This window comes from Microtus oregoni, unplaced genomic scaffold, assembly GCF_018167655.1.
Source record: "Microtus oregoni isolate MIOR12 unplaced genomic scaffold, Mior012 000037F_ref0000500, whole genome shotgun sequence".
Classification (NCBI taxonomy): Eukaryota; Metazoa; Chordata; class Mammalia; order Rodentia; family Cricetidae; genus Microtus; species Microtus oregoni.
Genome location: NW_024543096.1, coordinates 1,343,922 through 1,371,074, shown reverse-complemented (window position 1 = coordinate 1,371,074; position 27,153 = coordinate 1,343,922). Strand labels below are relative to the sequence as shown.

At 37.6% G+C, this 27,153-nt stretch overlaps 1 protein-coding gene across 1 annotated transcript in view; it reads right to left on the bottom strand.

Annotated features, from left to right (window-relative positions):
- The window catches only part of LOC121433212 (kynureninase), a 127,674-nt gene that overhangs the window by 24,538 nt on the left and 75,983 nt on the right, over nucleotides 1-27,153 (bottom strand). Inside the window, exons 9-10 of the mRNA XM_041631558.1 lie at nucleotides 19,177-19,275; nucleotides 17,956-18,029 (exon numbers count right to left, since the gene is read on the bottom strand). Coding sequence (XP_041487492.1) covers nucleotides 17,956-18,029; nucleotides 19,177-19,275 — 173 coding nt within the window. The remainder of the gene's footprint in view (nucleotides 1-17,955; nucleotides 18,030-19,176; nucleotides 19,276-27,153) is intronic.

The window sequence follows — 27,153 nt, the reverse complement described above, 5'->3', positions numbered from 1 at the left end:
TTGCGGATTGTTTGATCATCATTTTTTTTATTGCTCTAGGATTTATTCATCTTTCATAAGCCATAGTGTTTCTTGCATGCTCCCCTGACAGTGTTTTAGATGTATAATCTAAAACAATTTGGATGGACAAATGCAAACAATCTCTGTTTGAATGTACTAGAACTCTGTGTTCTGGCACGTGAAGTTAGTTGGGTAATATTTGGACCTGGTCCGGTAGGTACATAAGTCCTGAGGACATCTTCTTTGCCCACAATTTCACAGCAGAATGTTGTTTCGCTAGAGCAATGGATAGAACAAGAAGAAACACAGAGAAAAGAGATTAGATTTCAAGAAGACAAGGTATCTTGGCAGTAACAGGATTTCAGGCACAGAGAGAGGGCAGTTCGTGTAGAAGGATCAGTGAAGGCAATGGTGGAGAAATCAAACACAAACTAAACAACCAGAGAAAGAACAAGGAATGCCTAAGCCAGTCATTGGTCAATCAGCATACAGGCGAAAAGGTGACAGTGTGACAAAAAACAGATTCTGGTGTGAGAATCTCCATGACAAAGAAGATACTTCCAGTAAAGAAGCAGCATAGGTTGTTTGAGCCAACAAATTTTGGTTCCTCTTCAGGCACTAGCAACTAGCCCCAAGCAGGCCTAGTATCAGGCTTGATATAGCCTGACATTGAGATCATTGTCAATTTCTATTTTCTGATATTATTTCCCTCCTCACCATCGCTGGGCTTACTTCTGTGTCAGCTGTCTAACATTCCCGTGCGAAGCACTTTGAGGAGTTATTGCTGAGTTCAATTCATTTTCTTCATTTCATTTGCCCAACCCAGTCGTCCTGATTCTATCACATGTTCAGTTACCTCTTCAAGTCTCATTTTGCAAGAGACTTATTCAAATGTGACCGTGAGCTAGCAATATGACAAGCCCAGTCACACAGACATATCTCCTGAATTGATACATTTTGGTTAATGGAAATTATTATTTACTGAAGTTTCAGAATATTATGTTATTCTTATAAGAGCTGAATCAATATTTTGGAATAAAACATTATTTGAAGAAAGCCTTTGAAATTTTTCTGAATATATTTTCTTGAAATATCTTATTATCTTGAAATATTGCTATGTAATCCTTTGAAATAATAATGATGTCCTGAGTAAAAGAACAGGAAAAAGACATCTCAGCCTGAGACTTTTGAAAGTACTCAAATTTTGGGCATCCGTGTTGAACCAAACTCATGAAGGATTTATGTAGATAGCACTCACAGATACATTTGATCTTTTTAGAAGCATATGGAAATGCATATTTAATTTGTCAGCACTTTGCAACTCACACCCTCTTCAGAATAATTTCAGAGTATAAATGTCTCCATATGCTAAATTCTGGTTTGTCTATTATGGTAGGAATACAGAAAGAAAAAAAGGGACATACATTAATTTTTTTCCCTCAGCACTCTGGATTATGAAGAACAAATTAATAATCCAATGTTCCTTATTCAAATAAATCAGATTTAAGAAGTTTCAGTTTACAATCAAGTTTTCAATCACATTGGAGAGGCTATGATGAAATCTTAATAGGACCATAAACCCCGTATTTTAAAAAAATGTGTCACATGGCTGTTTTCTGCCTAAATTGCTATGTTAAATCTTTGGAGACATCAACCAAAATTGATTGGAACAGAAAATAATATGCAAACCAAAGGCACACCATCTCTACATCAAGTCATGAGAAAGGCAGGTAAACGAATAATTCCCATCCAAGCAAATTCTTTCTTTTGACACAACACAAACCAGCAAAGAGAAATGAAATCCCATAGGTCAGCCATTTGTTTCAAGAACTGTAGTTAGTACGCCTTGAAATACCAGGATTCCCTGGACCTGTGAGTGGTGAAGGTCATTTGCCGAGCTGCCCACGCACCAAGTGTGTGTATCCTCACAGTAGACTTCCACACCAGCTCTTTTGGCAATCCTAAAGAGCTGGGGGTGGTGCATGCAATTTCTAGATAAGGCTGTATAAAATTTTACAAAAAAAAAAATCCTGCAGATTTCAAAGGTCATTTTCTGTACAGAATCTGAAGTAATTAACACAAGAACTGAAGGTCTTTGGCAACTTTTACTTTTCAAGTCTGAAAGGATCACTGACCCTCTATACCTTCCGAGACCCTAAACTGAAGTTTTAGAGCATAACATAAAATGCAAGGTTTCAAAGGACTTCGCCACCCCCAAATTAATGATCATGCCATCATTATCAGTAAAGACTGATGTGCTAGCAAGAAGGGCCTCAAGGATCTTATAGTGTGGATAATTACTCTTTGGCTTCCTTTAACAGCTGCTATTATTTATTTCGTTAGTAGAAAGAAAACAAAATGATTAATCAAATTTATTTTTAATTGTGATCACACCTCGGTACAAATCAGTTATTTTTACAGTAACAGCTTAAGTTTACCATATGGGAAAGTTATTTGGAAATTTCACATAATAAAAACTGCTGAGGCTGAGGAGAAGGTTAAGTGGGTGAAGTACTTGGAGCACAAGAATAATAAGCTGAGTTCAGACTCCTGCCACCATATAAAATCTCATATGCCAGCAAATGGAAAAAAATGGCTGGTACTGAACCGAGCTAAATATGCAGTGATGGTGAAATCATGGTTATTGAAGGAGAATCTACAACAACTAATTTACTAAACCCACATACTCTCTAACAACAGTCTATAAAACAGCCAGAAAGAAGTATCGTCTTCACTCTCACCCAGCAAACTTCTCTTGGCAATAGACAGAGACCACCACAGAAAAATCACAACCGATCAAAATACAGTGTTATAGAACCTAATCCCAATGGAAACATCTCTACAGAGTGATCCTGCCCCTAAGCTCAGGGAACACTGTGGAACAGGGGTTGGGGACATTTTATGAGATTGAGGATCAAGAAGTTTGTTGTGAGGTTGTGTCTCCTATCAGAAACTATACCCACAAAATCTCATCAACATGGCTGCCCAAACATGTGCTGAACAGGGGCAACACTAATGGACATGACAAACTGGCTGGGGAAAAGCCCACAAGGCCTCAGCCCTACAAAAATAACTTTAAGAAACTGACTAAACTGGTCATAGGGTAAGTGGTCTTCCTTACACTTGCACATTCAGCAATAAAAACATACACACAAAAAACATTATATAGACCAAACAGGTTATTAAGTTATATTTACACACATACACACACAGACACACAGATACACACAGACACACACAGACACACACACACACACACACACACACACACACATATATATATGTATATAACACATATATGGGAACAAAAATTATATGGGAAGGTTTGGAGGGAGTAAAGGGAAGAGAGAATGTTATAATTATAATCTCAATAATAATAATAATAATAATAATAATTAATATTTACTATGACAGTACTGGCTTTGTCGGAGCCTAGGCAGTTTGGATGCTCACCTTACGAGACCTGGATAGAGGTGGTCAGTCCTTGGGCTTCCCACAGGTCAGGGAACCCTGATTGCTCTTCGAGCAGATGAGGGAGGGGGACTTGATCGGGGGAGGGGGGGGAAATGGGAAGCGGTTGTGGGGACGAGGCAGAAATCCTTAATAAATAAATAAATTAAAAAAAATATTTACTATGACAAGGCCCAAAATGAACACTTATGAAACCATTAAAAAATTCTGACATGGTTATGAGCCTGTAGCCCCAGTGTAGGTAGGAGAAGACTGGAAGATTCCAGTGATTTCACTGGTCAACCAGTCTAGCCAAATCAGTGAACTCTAGGTTAAGTAACAGTATCTCTAAAACCTGATAATATTGCCTTATTGCAGAAGATACTACTTACATTACTGAATATAGAGAATTCAAGTTTGTGCCTAACTAAAGCCTTAGCCCCTACTGACTAATATTCATGATTTTGGAAATTACTGTGCCTGATACCAGAGGAGAAAAGCACTAATATAACCCAGCAACAGGTCTTATGACCTTGAACAGTGACCTGACTAGAAGCTCAATGAGTGTGATAGTGGCCCAAATGTTATGGGAGTAACCAATCTTGATGGTTCAAAAGGTCCACTCAATGAGATGGAATCATGTCTGACTCTGCTAAAGTGGCCAAAAACCTGAGACTAGATCGGCCAGGGGCCCTAGTGGTAAATCCACTACTACTATTCTGATAAAGGAACAGAACAACAAAATGACCCTTAATGACATTTTTCTATGTCTATACATCAGTGCATCATTCAATCCTCATCAAGAGGCTTCTTCTTGCAGTGGATGCAATTGACAGAGAGACCCACAAATGGACAATGTACAGAGAGACACTTGGAGCACTCATTTCCAGTAGGGATGTCATTATCAAAGCCCTCCCATGAACGACTGGGAAACTATGAGAAACAGAAGGTTGAAAGACTGTAAGATTCAGAGATGGCAGTTGACTCCAAGGGAAGAGTGACTTTCTGACACAACAGGACTGATGTCAGTATCAACTCACAGAGAGGGTGACAGCATGCACATATCTTCACAGGTTCAAGTCTAATAAAATCCCATCACGGAGAAGGGCAAGTTGACACAAATTCCTTCCCCGAACCAATAATCTTTTTGCCTTTGATACCTGCTGCCAAAAGGAAAATCAATTTTCTTCACTGGAATGTCATTGGTTTTATTAATCACACACATAGGCAATTCCCATGTCCAGAAGTAGTTGATCAACACTAAATGAACTCCATAATTTATGCATTTCTTTTTTTGTTTTGGTATTTTATTGGTTTGATTTGTTTAGTGTTCATTTTCATTTATTCATTCAGAGGAAAAGAGAGAGAGGGGTGGGGGAGGAGAAAGAGAGAATAGAATAGGTTGTGAGGTGAGAGGGATCTTGGAGGAGTTGAGGGATCAAAATTACTAAAAAAAATTAATAAGGTGAATATTCATAGAGGAAAACACCAAATGTTGACCTTTTGTTTTCTGAATGAGCTCAACCACCACCACAACCATTTCTCTCTCTCTCTCTCTCTCTCTCTCTCTCTCTCTCTCTCTCTCTCTCTCATACACACACACATACACACACACCACCACCACCTTGCCATCTAGGCAAATAATAAGTTAACAATGATCGATCTTAAATCTTAATAGTTTATAAATGAAAACAGTGTTGGTTAAATACCATGATTCCACAGGTGAATTTTCTGAAAGAGTCATGTCTGATTTTGGACCCCATATACTTACAAGTTGAGGTTTAAGTCTGAGGACAGATGTAACTGACTTGTTCAGTGTGGTTTCAGAACTGATAACTTAAATAATCCTGATTTTATTATTGCTTATACTTTCTGAAATGTTGAAGAATGGGATAAAGGGCAATCTGATTATAGCAAGGCAGTTTTAAAATGTTAAGCCAATAACACTTCCATAAAAGTACCAGTGAAGGGAATAAAAAGAAGAGCCCCTTGATATAAACTTAAGGAATATCTTTTAAACAATTCCCTTTTCTTCTTACTCCTCCTTAAACTGTTGGAATTTGTAGAGTGACTCTCACAGACAACTGTTTCAGATTTCAAAGTAACTGAATAAAAGCAATCACTTAACTAATATTGTATTCTGTTTGACAGAGGAATTGCAGCTTTGCATTCTTCCTGTCCTGGTCTGAGTTTAATCCAAGCAGCCCTGAGTTAGTTACACATGTCTTCATTTATATGGCATAATCAGTCATTGCTTACAAGTTGGCTTGGGACACATATTCTGTCATTCTGTTGTCTGTCATTTAAATCAATTATATGATTGAAGTGGTATCTTCCCAGATGAACTGTAACTTTTGTTTTTAATTTCCACCAGAACGAATGTTTACTTTCTCGCGGGCTCTTGTCAGCACTGTGGCAGAAGAATCACACGTTCAAAACCAGCCTAGACTACATAGCAAAAGCATTTTATATTTAAAAAGAGGTTTTTAAAGCAATATAGGAATTCAACACAATCCCCAGCAAAATTCCAACACAATTCTTCACAAATCTTGGAAGCACAATTTTCAGGTTTATATGGAAACCCACACACGCACACAAAACCAGAGCAGCTGAAAAAAGAGTTCTGAATAATAGAAGACCTCCAGGAGGTGTCACCATCCCTAATTTCAATGTGTACTACAGAGCTATAGTAACAAAATCAGCACTGAATTGGTACAAAAACACAGATGCATCAATTAGCGGAATTGAATTGAAGATCAGACATACACACATCTAATTTTTGATAAAGAAATCGAAGCATGCTCTTGAAACACGTGATGATCAAACTGGATGGCTGCATGCAGAAGAATACACAGAGCCATACTTATCACTCTGTATGAAACTCAACTCCAAATGCATTAGCATAAAATCAGATAAATTGATTATGATAGAAGGGGAAGTGGGCAATATCTTTGAACTCACTGGCATAGGAAAAGACTTTCTGAACAGAATAGTGTTAGCATAGTCACTAAGACAAATAATTAATAACTGAGAGTTCATAAAACTAAAAAGCTTCTGTATACTAAAAGACATATGGAAAAATAGGTAGTATACAGAATGGGAAAAGACTTTTATCAGATAACCATCTGATAGAGTGCTAATATCCAAATTTATATAAAGAAATAAAGAAAAGGTAAATACCATAAGGTGATAAAGATGAAATCACCAAATAATGGAGAGACAGAGTGGCAACTGGATATCTCTCGTCACTAAATGGAGCCTCCAGTACTAAGACTGGATTACATCTCATTGAGTTATTTGAAAATGGAGTCCTATAGGAACTCCCACTAAAACTGTTGCAAAGACTATAAGTTCCTTTTCATGAACCAATGACAAGCCCCACTGCTGAATATTACATTTACACAACTCATTGAACACAGAGAAATGGAGCTGGTGCCCACAGAGAGTCTTCATCCCTGTGTGCTTGTCTTTGGGGCAGGAAGGTACTCTATATGCTATCAAAAGAGAAATGTAACCACCAAGGCAGACACGAACCGTTTGATCTACAATGATGTACTTACTGCCTGCAAAATATGCCAATTGCAATGGTGGTACAAAGCTTCTAGAAGTAACCAACTAATATCTATTTTGATTTAAGGCTCACTACACAAGACAGAACTCATGCCTGATGCTGCTTGACTCAAGAACTTGAGACTAGCTATCTAAGGGATCTAGGGAAAAAAACAAACACAATGGTCTAAAAATGCAAAAAAAAAATGACTCTTAATGATGTTCTACTATACTTCTAGATCAGTCCCTTGCTCAATCAAGCTTCCTCCAGAGGCAGATGGCAACAAATATAGATAGTCACAGTCATACAGTAAGCAGAGAATGAAAGACCTTGGAATGCATTCCTGAGTGGGATAAGTTCATCAAATCCTTCCTCTCAGTGTTCACAGACCCCTCTGGAAGAGGAGGCAAAAAGATTGCAAGGACCAGAGGTGAGAGAAGATGCCAAGCAAACAAGTTCCTCTAAATCATCGATATCAACACATATATGAACTCAGAGACTGAAGCAGCACGCATACGGTCTTCATGGGTCTGGGTCTTAACCTAGAAGCAAACTCCATTTGATAACCACTTGCAAATGAAAGTTTAGTTTTCTCCAAGGGAGTCTTACTGGGGACCAAACTACTCTTAAGGGTAGGTTACATGTCCAGCAGTAGAGAGCCACAGACAACAAACTCAGCAACACCATTGGAGGTTCCTGTCTTATAATGTTATGTCAGGGTTTTTCCTTTTTTGTTTTAAAAAATAGTTATTTTTTTATTGTATTTATGTGTACTTTTTTCTTCTCTCCCTTTACCCTACAGCTTCCTTATATATATATATATATATATATATATATATATATATATATATATCTTCCAGTTTAGTGTTTTTATGGGATTCCTATGTGGGGGAGCAAGTGGGTGTCTGTTTCTTGTGACTTCTCTTGGGTTCTTTTCCTTACGTGTGTTTGTTTTGTCCTATTCCAATGTGCTTTTTGGCTTTTGTTCTCTCTCTCTCTCTCTCTCTCTCTCTCTCTCTCTCTATATATATATATATATATATATATATATATATATTATGTATCCCTTAGAAACCTGTTTGTTTTCCTGTGATAGATAGAAGTGGTTTTTGCATAAAAGTATTTGCAGAATGTATTCATGCATCATTTTAACCCACTCAGTATTATTCCATTTACATGACTAAGCATTGATAATTTAGACGGGTATTTGTGTAGGAATAAGATATACAATAAGTTCTGCCATATTTAATTATTGAGTTAGAAATATAAATTTATGTGTATACAGATTTATACTCCTACAGCACACATACAGGTGAAGACACACTGGGACCCTTCATCCTTTGAGGACAAACCGAACAATATCTTCTGAAATAATTTTTAAATGTAATGGAGAAAATAGTTTATTGAAGTGTTACCTTAAAACATTAAGCAAAAATACTGGAGAGTTGGCTCAGTAGTTAAGGGCACTGGCTGCTCTTGCCAAGGACTGAAGTTCAGTTCCCAGCACCAATATGGCAGCCCACAACCATCTATAGCTCCAGTTTCAGGTGATCTGACGCCCTCTTCTGGCATCTGCAGGTACTAGGCACTGTTAGCTGTACAGACAAACACTCATGCACAAGAAACAATAATGAATAAGTCAAAAACAATTTGAAGTTGAAAATTATAAAAAATAAGTTTATAAACTTGATAACAATTGAAGTTAAAATGATACCATTTAAAATAATTATTTTGTTTTTACTGTCCATATGTATTGGTGCTTTTCAAGCATGTATGTCTTGAGCATGTATATCCAGTGGTCTCAGAGACCAGAATAGTGTGACAGAAATAACCTGGGATTGGAGTTACAGACAGCTGTGAGCCATGCACCTTTGCTGGTATTCAAATCCCATCCCAATCCTCTGAAACAATAGCCAGTGCTCTTAGTTGCTCAATCATTCCTCCATCCCTACACTACAAATTTTGAAAAGAACAAGCAATACATCTATTATTTACTTTTGGTCTGCATTTTGAGTGAATGTTAGGTGGTAAAATATAATCCCCTTTATATAAGGGGATTTATATAAAAGTTTAACTTTTTCCACATAATCTAGGAGATGTTTATAACATTTTTCCAAAATTGTTAATATTTCAGTTATGTAATTTAAAATTCTTTTCAGATTTCTTCAGGTATCTATGCCAACAGCTCTAACTATGGCATATTCTTGCCCACGATTGTAAATAAACAGTTTTTCAACTTTGCTTACACCATGAAACTCTCTGAAAAGACCTTACCTTAAAAATGGATGTTCAGTTTGCTTCTGCTGTATCTTCTCTTATTTATGATATGAAACTACACTAAATATTTTTCAGAATTAGATGACAATTTAGTTGGGGAAGGATGTTCAGATAAGAACTAACTTTATAAAAGAGTGGTTGATGTGTGAATGTTTTTCCTTGTAGGGAAATCTTTTTTTTTTTGCATTATTCTGTATTGTGTTTGGCACTGGATGTTTGCATAATGAGAAGCTCTCATAATTTGCAATATGATGAAAATAATGGCTAGCTGTGGAAATGTTTTCTTCCACAAATCTGTGGTTAAAATCATCACCATGACTGAGCTAGTCCTAGAGCAACACCTTCCTCTGCAACCTCTGTTCTTTGTAATAGGAGTAAGTCAGAAGAGATCACTAAGAAACTAAAACAAGGCTTCTATTCTAGACATGGATTTGGGCATGTCTCTAGATGTTTGTGGATAGGCGACATATCAAATCAATGTTCCCCAGAACAAATGTGCACAAGTTACTCCCCCAAATATTAATTTTTTACTTGGGTGAAGCATGGTATAACCTTACATATTTCTTAGGTCTTTGGTAGGATATTTTGATGCATATTTTTCTTCTTTATGGGACTTCTCTGAGAATCATTTTACATGCATAATAAGTTCCAAAAAATACTAACCTATGTTTCTGACATGTAAAATTTGTTTTAACCATTTACTAAAGTTAGCCAGATTTTTTTAACTTGCAAACTATCTGTAACAATGAAGAGGAGGAAAGCCCTTAATAAGATGTTTTAAATGTCACTTATATTTAAAAATTTCAATCAAATGACAGTAAGTGCTTGTAGAAATGTGTTGGAATGAGTTAAAATTAGAGAATGCTCATCAAAATTATTAGTGGGCATCATTTGTGACCACTACAAATGCTCACAAGTTATCCCAAGAGAAATGAACATTTGGGGAAATTAAACATAATGGAGTTCTGCTGAACCTTGTGCAAAAGAGGTGCAACAACACTAAGCACCATGATCTCACTGAATATGTTTACACTTTGAACAGAAATCATCTTTCTGCATATCCGATCAAAGCAGGATATCCATTTTTATAAAGGCAGGTTGGGTGCTGAATATTGAATTACAGCCTGTGGGATCTTGCAGGAAAAACAAGAAAAAAACTTTTCATGGAATTCAGGTATCATTGAAATTCCAAAATCAAAAGGGCAAGCATTATCCTGGAAAATATGAAATAGAAAGGTTGACATTTGTAAAGCTAACACAAAGTCAAGGTCATTTGAACACTGCTGTTTGCCACACATTTCTGATTATTAAGCCTTTGCAATTGAAGCCCCCTTTTCATATTTTTTTATCTTTACTTAGAATGGCACATATACACACACATATATTAAATGAAGGTACATCACATGGAATGGTGAGGATCCCTTTTGAGAACTAGCCATAGGTAACCGCCCTTCAAGTTTTTGGTTAGGAGAGTCTGAGATACTTTCCAAACAATTTAGGCCATTGCTGTTGTTCTCAGTTGCCTCCCAGAACTTGAAGATAAGACATATTCATGAAGAAACCAATTCAGAAATAGTATTTGAAGGAATCTAGAAAATTTCAACCTGATGACTGGCTCTCATGGTATCTAAAGATGTTATGTAAGCTACCAAGAGAGGGCAACAACCGATAGTCCTTCCTATCTGTAAAACCTATGAACAACAACAATGAATGGCAAGGTACCCTAAAGAGTACAATAGTCACACTTACATTTTAGGGGTAACCAGCATCCATCTACTCAGACTGAAGGCCCACTAAACAAGAGGGAAAACAGAATGGCTACTGGAAACCTTGATAACTGCTCTCAGCTTGTCAACTACTTGGAGCATAATAGGCTACTGTCACTTTCCTAAAGGAATATAATTCCTAACTGCCTTCTAGATACTTAAGTCCTTATACCTTCAGGCAAGAGTAAACCCTTACTTTTCATCAAAGAAGCTTCTCTTTGGACTAGATGGAGATCCTTATAGAAAGTCACAACCTCAAAATGCAGAGAACAATTGCCCATGGGGAGCCAAGGCCCAATTCAGTGTATCAACAATGGAGCAATATGTACGTAATATCAACCCCAATTCACATGCCCATGCAGATGGAAGAGGGGGATCTATCTCACAAGGCCACACCCAAGCTGCATAACTATAGAAAATTAATGACTGTGTAGAGGGAGAGATGGAGGGGGAGAGAGGGAGAAAGAGAGAGAGAGAGAAGAGAGAAGAGAAGAGAGAAGAGAGAGAGAGAATTCATTTCCAGTGATTCATTTCACAAACAAATGGACCATTCACTTATGCAAGGCAGTTCTTTCCACATGCATAGTGAACATTTAAAATCTCAATAACCATAAACCTGAAATTCCTTCCTACTGATGTGGGATTTCCCTCTGTATGCTGTGATTATCGTTAATGAATAAAAACCTGCTTTGAAACTATTGCAGAATAGGGCAGGGCCGAGCAGAGATAGGTGGGGAGGATTGGACTGAATACTGGGAGAAAGAAGGGTGGAGTCAGGGAGAAACCATGTAGCCATGCTGGCCGACTGAACTTCATCCTGTAAACCACATCCACATGGTGATTGACAGATTACTAGAAATGGATTAAATTAAGATGCAAGGATTAGCCAATAAGAAGTTAGAGCTAAACTTGGCCAAACAGTGATTTAATTAATACAATGTCTGTGTGATTATTTCAGGGCTGAGCAGCTGGCAACAAACAAGCAGCCTCCTTATAACACCATACCTTCTTAATTATTTATCTTTTTCAGAGAGTTAATTACCAGAATGCTGCAATATACATAGTATTGTGATAAGAGATTTTAAAAAAAAGATTTTGTGTGTGTGTGTGTGTGTGTGTGTGTGTGTGTGTGTGTAAAAGTATCTGTTAAAGGTGAATGACAATGAGTTATTAATTTGAAATAACACCCTTCACCACTAGATGTCAGCCTTTTCAAGCAACAAAGCTGGTGTTGCCAAGTATGTCGTGTCAGCTTTTAGATCTTTGCCTTTGAATTGAGGCTGTTCATGTGGTTCCCAGCTACAATAATGAATAATTTAACAACCCAAAGCACCCAAGTCTTTCTGCAGTCCTGGGAAAATGGAGAGGGTACAGGCATCAGAAGTTCATTAAGCAGAGTTAACCAGCTGAAACCTCAGACCTAACAACTGAAATGTAATTATTAACCTGGCAGTAGAATTAGCATGATACTTTTGAAACTCAAGTTATATGTGGTCTCCGCATGATGATTGCCATTCACAGGGAAACAGCCTTTCATTTCGATGTAACTTCACGGAGCTCCACTGCTGTTTGTGGAATCAGTCTAATTCAGTGTCTTATTTTGACATTTTGAATATTTGCTCTTCCTCTGGCATTTTCCCAGGGATGCTGTTTGATTGGCAGATGCACAATGAAGGAAAAACACAGTGTGGAGCACAAAGTGAAGCTTCAGCCAAGCAGTAAGCCTCCCGTCAGAGTCGAGAGCCGATCACTGGGAACAATAGCTTGTGTTGCTCTTTGCCTTCATCTGCGACATCCCACACCGACAGAGCCCTAAGACCCTAATTCACATTAACACATGATCCCCGGTTGGGAAGAGGGAATTAAGGTTAGAAACAGGAAGCCCTGGAGTTAGTCATTCTGACACGAAGAAATAAACAACAAACCGAAAAGCAAAGGCCAATCTCCTGTAATGCTGCTTTGCTAGTTAAGCCTGATTTAAGCCCATCTATATGCCAAGCTGACTAGCTAAAACGCAGTACATCATAAAAATAATCTTTTGAAAACCTTAAACCATGGCTGATACAAATACAAAATAAGCATCAAAAAAGCAGCTCTCTTTCTGGTGTGGTAGACACACCTGTAATGAGTGAGGAAGCCAGGAGTTGAGCTGGAATAATCTGACTTTCAGGCCAGCCTGGGCTACACAATCTGCCTCAGAAGAGGCCAGCCTGGGCTACACAATCTGCCTCAGAAAACTAAAAATGGAAAGGAGGGAGGAGGAGGAAGGAGAAAAGTGTGAGGAAGAATGGAGGGAGAAGGAAGCAGTAGACGATAAGGCCAGTGGGAGAGAGAGTTCAGGGAGTCGAAGTTCAGTCAGCACTTCAAAGGCACACTGAAACCTCTAACAGCCAAGAATTATTTGATAACCTAGAAGTTCAGAAACCATAAACTTTGGAGTTAATGTTCTCGCTTGAGAAAAATGCTTTTGATTAGGCAAAATGCTACAGGTTCACTGGGAGTCGGTAATATAACAGGAGTTAGTAATAATGAAGCCCTAAAGAGTTAGGATAAAAGAATGTCCTAATGGCATTTTCTTTAGAAATGTCACCCACTCTTATTCTTTCTGAAGTTTTGAATATATTACATAGCCCTATATTAATTGATGACATATAATAAAATTAAGTGGCAACATTTAATGCCTTAGGATGCATCAAATTATTATTTTTCTTACAAAACTTGTGTATGCAATAGAGACAGACATTATTTCTTTAGGGGGAGTGCATTGGAAGTGCAGGGACCATCTGAAAGTTTCCCACCAGCAAGAGACCATGATTTGGGGATTCAGCAGAACACAGTGCAGATGAGCATCCTCACCCCCTCCTTCTCATCATTCAGTGCTAGAGAAATCAAGTGAACAGCCTTCTGCTGGGAGGTCAGAGCTTAACTCCTAGCATGCCCTAAAGCATGTATACATTACTTCCTCTTCTGTCCCCCTGTAACCAGCTTGCCCTTTAATTTGATATCACACATCAGATCTTCTATTTCAATTTGAATAACAGAGAATGAGAAATAGCTTAGAAGGTATCAGGCAAAAGTAAAAACTACCTTGTATTTCAACTATGTAGAAAACAACTGAACTGGAAGAAAGGGTAACACTATTTGTTATGTGTGTGTTTGTTGCGTGTATGTGTGTGACATGTGTATGCATGCTTGCTCCTGTGTATATGTTTGCATATATGTTACTGCATACACGTGGGGAGGTCAGAGGACAACCTTGGATATCTGCTTTGTTGTTCACTGTGACATAGGCCAGGCTGACTAGCTGGCTTGGAAATTTCTGGAGACGTTCTTGATTATACCACAGGCAAGCTAATATTGTCATATGTATGCAAGCACATCTGGATTTTTATGGATTCTAGAAATACAAATTCTGTCCTTCATGCTTAGGCAGGTGCTTTGTCTACTGAACTATCCTCCTTTCCTTATAAAATGAGATGCCTCGATTTATAAAGTGCCTGCTCTGTAAACATGAGTACCTGTGTTCGGATCTCTAGCACCTACTTAAAATTTGAGAGTGAGAGTACGCACCTGTAAACCTAGACTTGTCAGACAGAGACGAGGGGATCCTGGGAACTTGCTCACCATCTTGCCTTGTCAAATCAGTGAGTTCCAGGTTCACTGACTCATAACATAAGGTGGAGAGATACTGAGAGTGATGCAAAATCAAATCTGGCTTTCACATTTAAATATACATACATGTGCATGCACCCCCAACATATACCACGCATGTGCATGTCCCAACCCCTCCACACACACTAAGATGGTGACTTAAAATATGTGTAACTATCCTCATGATATGCACTTTATAGTCTTCTCTGAAGATTTGGGATATACAGAACAATTTAATGGACCGAGAGCAATATATTTAAGAAAAATACAGGCCTGACTAAATACCTGTCTGGAGAAAAAGCACTCTTTAATTTTAGAAGCTTGAAATCTTGAAGAGACTTCAGACATGATTAAGGAACCCGCAGAAAATGATCTTAAATTTCTAGGATTAATATGCAGAGGACGGCAGAAATGGGAGGTGCTCCAAGGTCTACTAATTCTCCTGTAATTTCTTTTAAGGTTAAATCATTGAGCCGGTGACACAGAGAAGAAGAAAACTAAGCACAGGACTGTATTGTGTACAATCCTGCTGCTCACCCGACACATTCCAGGATGAACACAAATAAGATACAGGATGTTATTTGTCTTTCTCTACACTAAATGAAAGGCACAAAATGAGTTCCCTCGTCAAATAAAAACACATAAATATGTTGGTATATTGCGTTTCTATTTACACTTACTCTAAAACACCGAGAGAGCTGTATAAAGCCTGCAAGTATTGCTTTGTAATTCTAGCCCATTGTTTAATATTTAGCTCCTTTCGGTTTCATGGATTAGAAAACCTTTCAGGAGAGAAGATACTCCTTACTAGCTATCCTGTGACACCTACAGCTTTAAAGGTAACGGCAATTTGAATAACAACACACTTAGACCTCTATTAGGCACAGTCTGGCTGTCTTTATCTTGATAAGGAATAAGAAATTGTCTAATGATCAATTTTTCCAACAATATTTTCCTTATTTACAAGTCAGAGTCAAGAGACAAAGGAAAGGCTGTTCTGGGATCCAAATAAAGATATCACCAAATCCCCAGGCTCCAGCTGAAGTGGAAGGACAAAGGGAATAGATTAGGAAAAGGCCAACAAGAAAAGAGAACTCCTGCCTTTTCTCCGCTCCATGGAGACTGAGCGTAGGACCATGGTGCGACCCACTCCCAGTCTCATCTAGCTGAAATAAATTAAAGTGAAAAAACCCTCAGAACAGGGTCCTTGGGAGTAAATACGGTATCTGTATCTTCAGGTAGTTTTGTACTAGACCTTTACCCTCTACTCCCAAACCTTTGTCCCACTTCCATCATTCTGAGAGGGATTCTACATTTAGAGGTCTTTGCCAATAGGCCTGGGGAATTCAATCGTATTTTGTTCATGACCCTATTGCAATGAATGTCCCTGCACAGTGCCAGATTTCCTATGGCCAAGGGTGAGATGAAGAAGTGTCACAATAAGAAAGAAAGTGTTGGCGCAGGGTGGTTGAGAGGTCTGGTCCTTCCTGCTCCAACTGTCTCTTAGCCTGACTGAGTTAAAATCAATGTGTCATAAGAGGAGGAAGATGAGGATGAGGAGCTAAATCTGGAGCTGGAAATGCTGGGACACTGGGACTTGCTGTACAGTAACTTTGTTTCCCACTAACCCTCTTGAGAGGCTGATTGGTGAGTTGACTTGTCCACTGATATCTTGTAACTGCATCTGTAATTCCCAATTCTTTCTTCAAAGCTAGCTCCTCCTTGGCTATTCTTCTCTCTCTCTCTCTCTCTCTCTCTCTCTCTCTCTTCCTCTCTCTCTCCCTCTCTCTCTTTCTCTTATTCTCCTTCCCTCCCTCCTTTTTCCTTTATTATTTGTTTTCTTAAAAGTTATTTTTTGATATCATACTAAACACACCCCTTTCCTCTTCCTTTTCTTCCCTCCAAATCCTCACATATATACCCTTTTGCTCTCTTTCAAATCCATGGCTTCATTTTTTCATTAATTGTTATTATAAAATACATGTACATGTGTATATCTGTGCATATATGTGTGTGTATGCATGTCTGTGTATATATGTTTGCACGGGATTCACCATTTGGTATTTTATAGCCCATTGCTGCACTTATACCTTTGGATGGGTTTAGTAGTATAAAACTCCAAGTTTTTTTTAAAGGCTGGATAAAGCTGTGCTCAAGCTAAGTGAGTATACCTTGTAAGTTTCAAAACCAATCCCAATTGCTTTTGGATTTGAGTAACATAAAGAGGGCTCCTTAGCCTCAGTGACATGTGTGGTTCAACCCAGATTCTCCCGAGGTAATATTGATATCCAAGCTCAACAGTTTTTTCTCACTGTAATTCACGGGCCTTCTCTTTTCTTGCTTCTCTGAATCTTGCTCAACGGGTAAGGCAGTTGTGGCTGTCTCTGTGGTGTCCTTGGGTATCTTGTTGTTACTTCTTTCTCAAGGTCCAAAGTCATGGCGGACTAGAATTGCAGCATTGCCAGTTCTCACCACCACTTGCTTTCTTAAATTTCTTGGGGTCAAGGTAGCTGAGGCCCCTCACCATCTTCATCAAACCCAACCTGGACTAAATCTTTTCTGCCTTCTGGTTCTTCCTTCTTTCATTTGTTCTTTCTTCAGCTTGGGCTTAGATATTGGGCCCTAGCATAGGAGAGCCAGTTGTTCATGTACAATTTGAAACTGCTCCTCTAGTTCTGCCAAGGAATGATCCCTTTCTTTCCTACTTCTACTATTCCTTCTTACTTCTTCTATTTTTCCCAAAGGAAGAGGAGCTTCCTTTATGTCTTTACCATAAAGATGATTTGGCCAGCTCAGAGGGAAAAGCCATTGAGACTTGGTAAAAGCCTTGGTTCCAGTGGTTCATCTAGCACCTTGACATTGGGGAATTCAAACACAACCTGTAACTTTCATGCTGTGGCCACAACACTGTATTTTGGATGGAAAGACAGGTTGTATGTATAGCAATTGAAAAGCCGAAGCAGCACATTTTTAAAAATATAAATTTCAAGAGTACTTTAGCATCATACCATTGGCTCTACATGATTGCGAAAACTCATTTTGCATTGAAGATTCCCTTTTTGATTAAACTTCTCATTCAGCCAATTGAAATTTTCAGAAAGCATGTATTTCCGATAAAGCACAGCACTGTTAATGAAGTGGTAAAATAATTATAATCTTATTCAGCTCCTGTTCATGAGAGCAATTTTAGAAACATTTACCATCTTAGGAATGCACACTGATTTGTTCATAACAGAATAAAAGCTTGGAGACGCTACTCACGCAGGCTTGATCGTATGAGCATGTTTCTCATGGACAAAGGCACCAGCCAGACCTCCAGCTCCTGAATTTAAATACTGGAAAAGAAGTAAAATTTTATGAGTTTACCGAAAACGTGAGAAAAATATAAACACTGCTTTCATTTTTACTTGTTTTAAATAAGCCCATAACTTTTGACCAGTTCAAAATGTGGGATCATTTGAGCTTTTGCAGTAAAACAGAGTATTAGGTCTTACTGTTAAAAGAAAAAAAATGAGAAATATTAAAGATGAAAAATATGTGGCAATGTTATTTTCATAAAATTTTATTCAAATTATTAATTCAGGGGAACAGGGTAAAAGGAGGCTCTGGAGAGCCTTGGATATGTTGAAAACTTAGCTGGTTGATCCTCTCCTATAATAGGCCACCCTATCCCAGCAAGAGACAGATGCAGACAGATGTAAGAGGCTGGTGCCTGAACTCATTAAAATGTTAACATATACCTCTTGGGGGAGACATAAGACGTCAAGTATATGCTTTTGGTGCACAAAGTTGTATGTAGAATTACATTTAATAGATAGAACATGCATGGAACACTAAGGGGAAAAAAAAGATCCCAAAGTTGCAATCCCTGTGAAGTAGGGTCTTTTAAACTACAAAAAAGATCTTTTTGTTCTTGCATACTTCCTACCTTAGATAATTACCTTTTTCTAACTCACAGCCCTATTTCTGTGACTCTTCATGTGTCTATGTCCAATTCCTTCCTTCAGGGCATGAGAGTTGGGAAAGCTCCAGAGGTGTTCTTGGAATGCCTGGTATCACTAGGAAGTAGCAGGTAAACTAAAGTCTCACAGATTTCAAAGACTTTGTCCAAATGTTCCATATCAAGTACTTACAGTCTAAGAATTTCATTTCTATATGTAGAAATGTTGGAACTTCGTCTTCATATAAACAAAAACTAAAGGCATTAATCAGTAAGTATGAAGCTCTAAGTGTGGAATTATTTTCTATCTATTTAATTTGCTTTCATAGTAGTCTAGAAATTTAATGAATAAATTTTCTACAGCTGTAGGAATAATAGACCTAAATTATGTTTCATGTTACTTTATCATATGACTTCACTATTTTCTGAATCAGGAAACACAGGGCTGACGAAAGTAGAGTGTGCGTGTCGTGGGCCAAGGTTTTTCTTTAGATTAAAACCTATGTGACATAAAAGAATTCCAGACATGAACTTGTTCCTACCTTGTAAGAACACCAGCAGGCAAAGTCAACACCCCAGTCATGTAAGTGGAGTTCAACATTTCCAACTGCATGTGCTAGATCGAAGCCAACAAAACAGCCCTCGGGAAGAACATAACAAGGTGTCAATTGGTTTCATGATGAGAAAGCTTTTTGCAACATGTTGAACAGTAACTCTTCCCTCTCTGATGCCTCAGCTCACAACATTTGATCTATACTCCCACAACCGTTTTGTTAACCCAGATTAAAGCCATCTTCATAAAAATTCCAATACTTCCTTCTTCTCTCCATTGAGATTTGCACTTGTATGGAAGAACGGCAATGAAACTTTGGGTCCAGTAGGAGAAACAGAGGTATCACTGCGAAACTGGGATGCCTTCATTGCACTAACTCCGCAGTTCATTTGTGGGAGATGGAAGGGGTTTGCTTAAATTCTCCTTGTGAAAATTACAACAGGGTAAAGGCAGGTCCCTGTCTCCTGCCCAGCAGATTCAGAGAGTTCTCAGAACATGCAAGCTGCAGAACCAATGGCGGCTATATAACCTTCTGCCATGCGGCTCCACATAGAACCTACTAGAAACAGAAGGATCTGAGATCTTTACCTTTCAACTCAGTGCATCTGTGCTAGCAATAACCGCACAAGCATTTTTCTTTTTTCTCCTGGAGCCTTCATCTCTTACCCTCCACCCACATACATATTGTGTCATATTGCCTTGCCTTTGTTTGTTGTTCAGCTGCTTTTAGGCTTTTGTTTGTTTTGCTTAATGCAGATTACTCTAAGTCATTTTACTCTAGTCTAGTGTAATTTAATTGAATTTTCACTCTAGTCTAGATTAATTTAATTTAGTCTATTCTGTCACATCTCACATATTCTCCCATTCCTTGCATGTCTTCTCTTCCTTTGATCAAGATCACTCCTCCTTCTTTATTGTCTGGTTATAACTTTCCAGCAATGTAACAACCAGTCTCTAAATTCTGTAGATCCTAAGTATACCTCAACTTTCCCTACCTTAATTTCTTTGTTTTTCAAAGTTGATATAATACTTAACCTTTTTCCTTATATACTTTACTTCCCTCTTTCTTCCCATCATATTAACTAAAACCCAAGTATAATTCAGGTTACCCTTGGCCATTTATCTTGCAATTGTTTTTGAAGTCTATGCTAGTGTCACAATTACATAGTGTTAATACCAAATAGCTCTGGTCATTCTTTTAGTTAGTGTTCTTCATGGGGATATATACAGAGTTTATGCCAACACCTGGAGCTCTTGATATAAAGAATCATTTTCTGAACTTTACATTTTATACGTCCTCGGCCAAGTAACACCTGAACAGTATAAATCTTTCAACAAAAAGAATATAGCTGATTAGAAAACACCAAATCAGGTGAAGAAGTAGTACCAATACACAATTTCCAGTGCACTAATGACGGAAACAGGAAAAACCAAGACAGCATAACTCCTTCAAATACTATTACTCTTGCAGCAATGGCATCTAGGAAGAGTGAACTAGGTGAAATCCTAGACCAAGAAATCAAAATGATTATAAACATGTTCAGAGACACAATAGCCAAAGAAAATACGGAAGACAATAGATGAAATGAAGGAAGAATTTGTCAAAAAGAAAGAAATATTGATGGAAAAACAACCTGAAATGCTGAATGTAAATACCATATTAAGCAAAATAAATAAGATAAAAATAACACTAAAACTCTAAAATGCCTCAGCAATAGAGTGGAGCAAGCAGAGGAAAGAACGCTGAACTTAAAGACAAGGTGTCAGAACTGGAAGGCTCCAACAATGAGAAAGATAAAACAAGGAGTTAATGAATATTGAGAACACCAAGATGGATGAGGCCCTCTGAAAAGACCAAATTTGGAAGTTGTAGGCATAGGAGAAGGAGAATAAACTTATTCTAAAGACACAGAAAACATTTTCAAAAGAATCATGCTAGAAACTTTATCAGAATTAAGAAAAGAGATGCCAATTCAGATATATATATATATATATATATACATATACACGTACATACATATATATATGACATTTAGGGAAGGAAAGCACTTCCTTTCATAGTATTCACATTAGAACATTATTAAAACAGGACAAAGACAGCCGGGCGGTGGTGGCGCACGCCTTTAATCCCAGCACTTGGGAGGCAGAGGCAGGCGGATCTCTGTGAGTTCGAGACCAGCCTGGTCTACAAGAGCTAGTTCCAGGACAGGCTCCAAAACCACAGAGAAACCCTGTCTCGAAAAACCAAAAAAAAAAAAAAAAAAAGAAACAGGACAAAGAAAGTATATTGAAAGCAGCAAGACAGAAACACCAAGTCATGTATAAAGGTCTGTCAGAATAACAATATATTATTTAACTGGAAATTTCAAATCTAGAATGTCTTGATATGATATATTTTAAATTCTGAAAGTTAACTACTGTCAATATAAACTACTGATCATAATTTACAGGAATATAAGTACTTTTATGATTAAAAAATAGACTAAATAAATTATAAGCCCTAAGCCAGCTCTACAGAAAATATTGAAAGGAATGCTAAGACTTAAGATAAACACAAATCTTTCCATGAGGTTCCAGATAGGAATAAGCCATGAGTGAATGATACTAATCAATGGAGGAAAAGAAAAAAACAACACTACAAAATCAGCAGAATGGCAGAGATCAATACACAACTTCCAATAAGCCTGAATATTAATGGTCTCAATTCCCCAATCTGAAAACACAGTCTAATAGACCGTATCAAGTAGCGGGGTTATCTATATGTTGCATCCAAAAAACACATCTCATCACCACAGGTTGAGAGAATGAAAAATGCCATTTCATGCAAATGGATCTACAAATAAGCAGATATCACTGTTATACACTGTTATAAAACCTGACAAAATATAATTTAAACCAAAACTAATGAGAAAAGATGAAGACAACGACTTCATTCTGACTAATGGATCAATCAATCAAGAAAACATTATTATTATAAATAGTTATGTCCTGGAAACAGATACAGTCAATTTCATAAAATAACTACTGGAGATATATTAGCCCCCAGCACAGTAGTAGAGGTGATTTCAATGTCCTGTTCTCACCAATTAGCAGGCCATCCCCACAAAAATTAAAGAAGGAAAGAAAGAAAGAAAGAAAGAAAGAAGAAAGAAAGGGGAAGGAAGGAAGAAAGAAAGAAAAGAAGAAAAGAATATCTGAGTTAAATGAAATCATACATCAAATGGACTTAGCAGACATATACAGAGCATTGCATCCAAACACAGTACAATGCACACAATATTAGAACACAAACATAGTATAATATATACAGGGAATATCAAACAGTTCATTGTATTTCATTAGACTACAATGCATTAAGACAATGGAGAGCAAGAAAAACTCTAGAACACACAAAAACTTATGGCTATTAAGCAATACACTATTTAACATTGGGTGAGTCCTTGGAGAGGTCACAAAAAAATAAAATCATTCCTAGAAGGAAATAAAAACAAAAACACAATATCTCAAAACCAATGGGATTGAACTTCGTAGCTCTACATGCCTACATTAAGAAATCATTTGGTTTGCTGCTGTTTGTTTGTTTGTTTTTTTAAGAGAGAAAAAACATAAATTTGTGTGTGTATGTGAGGGAAATCTGGAAGGATATTTGGAAGGGAAATATATATATCCATAAATATATATATACATATATAATATAATAAATAAAAATGTCAAGTAAATAAAAGGCAAGAAAGAAAGGAACAAAGAATGGAAGGAAGGAAATAAAGAAAGGAAGGAAGGAAGGAAGGAAGGAAGAAAGAGGAGAGATTACAGCTAAATAAATTAATGATTCACTTAAAGTTTTGAATAAGGGAACAGGGCAAACCTCAAGTAGCAAACGCGAAGAAGTTGTTAAGATCAGGGCAGACACTCATGACACAGGAAACAAAATAAACAATAAAGAATCAATAAAGAGTCATTTCTTTGACAAGATAAGAAAGATTGACAAGGCTTTAACGAATCAGACCAAACGTAAGAGAGAAAAGACCAATTTAATAAAATAAACAACAAAAGGGGATCCATTACAACAGTTACAAATGAAATTCAAACATCATCAGATCTTATCTTGAAATACATTCCATTGAGTAGGAAAATCTCAGAGTAAATTTTTAGATGCACATGAATTTCCAATATTAAATCAAGATGGGATAAAAAAAATTAAACAGCTCAGCAACAAGCTGTCAGATTGGTTAAAGCAAACAGAAACAACAGCAAAAAAAACCACAGAAAATGACAAGGAAAACAACAAACAAACAAAATATATCAGAAAAACCAGATGTTCTCCATGGAGGCAATGGCTGGCTAAATTGTCTTCTGTTGTGCCATTTTTTTCCAAATTTGAATTAACAATAATATCAAACATAAATGAGGAACAATCATACCAAATAGCAGTTTTTCTCCAAATATTTCAGTTTTCTTTCCATGTGTTTCCTCTTTTCTTCTGAAAATGACAAAGTTCTCTATGCTGGCTAGGGACCTGTGATTTGGGTGAAACCTGCATGGTACTTTTGGAAGGAACTCCCTCTTCCCTGTCTGTTTCTTCCACTGTATCTAGGACTTGTCCTGGATATTTACTTGCTATGTAACGTATAGGGACTCAATACCAGGTGATCAGTCCTGTTTGTTTTCCAACTGAGCCAATAAAGTCCCTTTCATCTCAAGAATAAGTATATTTTTCTGGGTTTCCCCCCTCAATTGCTTTTATATCATGGAGTTTGTGATAGACAGAGGCCAGAGTAACAGACAGAATTAGACATAGGAGGAAAAAGGGCAAATCTTAGCAAATTTGAACTTCTAAACTGTTGAACTTCTAAAAACAGAAACAAACTAAATACTTCTAACTGAATGTTCTGAAAACAAAATGACTAACCTTAAACTAAATGCTTCAGAAACAAACAACAACAAAAAACAAATAAAATTCAAACCGAATAGTTTCCCAACTACCATCTCAAAACAATTCAGTGAATCACCCACTGATGTAATGGAAGAGTTCAACCACAAGAAAAATGCCACAAACAACTGCCCAATGAGGCAACACTAGGCAACTAGACATGAGTGGCTCATGGGCTCATGTGCTTATGTAAAGATTTGGTACTTGTATTGGTTTAATAAAACACGGATTGGCCACTAGCCAGGCAGGAAATATAGGTGAGGTGACCAGACTAGGAACATTCTGGGAAGAGGAAAGGCTCAGTCTGCAGTCACCAGACAGATGTAGAGGAGACAAAATGAGAATGCCTTACTGAGTAAGGTACCAAGCCATGTGGCTAAATATAGTTAAGTATTATGGGTTAATATAAGTTGTAAGAGCTAGTTAATAATGAGCCTGAGCTAATAGGCCAAACAGGTTATAATTAGTATAAACTTCTGTGTGGTTTGTTGGGACTGAACCGCTAGGGGATCAGGCAAGACAGAAACTTCCACCTACACTCATGCTAGTATCTCACACAGGTGCACGTTACTACTGCAGTGAGGTGGATCATCTTTAGGGACTCATGTTGTGTGTGCCCAGACCTGTGGATACAGAGACATAGTTCCTGCCCCAAAGGGAATAAGCAGCATTTTGTTCAAGAGCCAAATGTGCACGATCATGTCCAAGAACACAGATTTAGTTTACCACAAATACTCTATGTCTAGTGTAGCAGTTTCACAAAGTGTTTATTGAAACAGAACAAAAGAAAATCATAAATCATATCACTTTTCAAGCACTTTCATGGAAATATCAAGCTGTTATAGCAACATGGAGAAGTCTCTGTTATGGACCCTGGGTGCTACCTGATGGCATTCTAAGTCTATGGGCTGCTGCAAGAAATCAGTCTTGTTAGCACACTCCCAAGTTATTCCACCTGCTAGTCACAAGGATCGCAGGTCCCATACAGAGGTGAACGATGAATCCCTATTAAGGAGACTAAATATAGCTTAAGATAATTGTGCCCCAAACCTACCACATCTGAGCGCTCCACAATCACAGATGTTCTAATCAGTCACAAATCTATTCAGCTTTGGAGAATTCTTAACACAGGTGTGGCTTTTATTCTTGGTAATTCAGTTCACATATCTATACTTATTATAACCTGACTGCATCTATTCTTCCACAAAAGGAACACCATATCTATAATACTTAACTGATCGCTTTCTTCTAAGGTAGAGAGATGAATTTGCCAGTTTTTCTTACTTTCAAATTGAGAAATATATATCATGTAAACAAGAATTTTTCTATAGGAATATATACATTTGAGAGTGTCTGAGAAGCAATACAATTAATCTACACCAAGAAGACTTGGAGATAATCAGAATCTGGGCTGACAGATTCATGATCAGACTTGATAGATAGACAAATTTGTTACTGTGTATTGTGATGTACACACACAACTGAAATTCCATGTGAAAAAATAAAAACAAATTCTGAAATGGAAGTTCATTTTCTACTCACCCACATTCCTAAAAATAGAGGAAAGATTTCTTAATGAAGGAATTTTTTAAACTAATATTTTTATAAATTTTTAGAATAGAATTCATTCTTCCTAGAAAACTCAAGGAATACAAGTCTATACTTTATTTCATCTTGAATTATTTATAATGTATGGACTATGTAGAAGGTACCAAGTTCACCTACTGGATCCCATTATTAATGCCCTGTGGTCACAGATATAGCATCATATCAAAAAAGCACTCCAAGCTCCTACAGTACATTTTATTGAATATAGAATTCTTTTGTATGGATGACAGAAAACATAAATTATTAAAGTAGAGACTGCAGTAAGAGGCAAACTTTAGTGACATGGCTACAATGTGATTTTACAGAAGTGTCGCTAGATGGCAGCATCTTAAAACAAAGCATAGCAGAGTCATCTCCCAGGTAGACTTCCCTCAGCTGTTACCAATATTTTATGAATAAGAGTAGGTGACTTAAGATGTGAAGGAAAGAAGAAGAGGAGGAGGAGGAACAAGACCCTTAAGTTTCTTTGCCACCTTTATACAATGTTTTAAATAAAAGTAAAAATTGATAATGTTTCAACACATTTTACCCAGTTTTACCATAGATGGTTATAGCATATACATTCTGACATAATTGCATCATATGTAGTTGTGTACAGACAACACAATACCTTACTTCCTAGTCATCCTTGCATAAATCTGGTAATTTATTTCTCAAACAATGCAAATTTTTCCAGTGTGCTTTTTTTCCAGTTTTTTTTTTTTTCTTTAAGAAAACAATTCTCTGCATTGTAGCTGTCATAATCTCAGTAGCTCACACATGACCATTCACAACATCTACCCTGGGGGCCGTATTTTCATGAATCATGGATTTACTATGAAACAGTCTGACAAGAGGCAGACTCCCCACAGGTAATTAACTCATGCCCAAACCCTACACACTGGTATTTTATACTCCTATCATTTCCCCCTACTCTGTTCTTCCTTTTTTTTTCATTTTTTTTAAATTTATTTATTTATTAAAGATTTCTGTCTCTTCCCAGCCACCGCCTCCCATTTCCCTCCCCCTCCCCTAATTAAGTCCCCCCCCCTCAGCCCGAAAAGCAATCAGGGTTCCCTGTCCTGTGGAAAGTCCAAGGAACCCCCCACCTCCATCCAGGTCTAGTAAGTTGAGCATCCAAACTGCCTAGGCTGCCACAAAGCCAGTACGTGCAGTAGGATCAGAAACCCAGTGCCATTGTTCTTGAGTTCTCAGTAGTCCTCATTGTCCGTTATGTTCAGAGAGTCCGGTTTTATCTCAGGCTTTTCCAGACCCAGGCCAGCTGGTCTTGGTGAGTTCCCAGTAGAACATCCACATTGTCTAAGTGTGTGGGTGCACCCCTCATGGTTCTGAGTTCCTTGCTCGTGCTCTCTCTCCTTCTGCTCCTGATTTGGACCTTGAGAATTCAGTCCTGTGCTCCAATGTGGGTCTCTGTCTATGTCTCCTTTC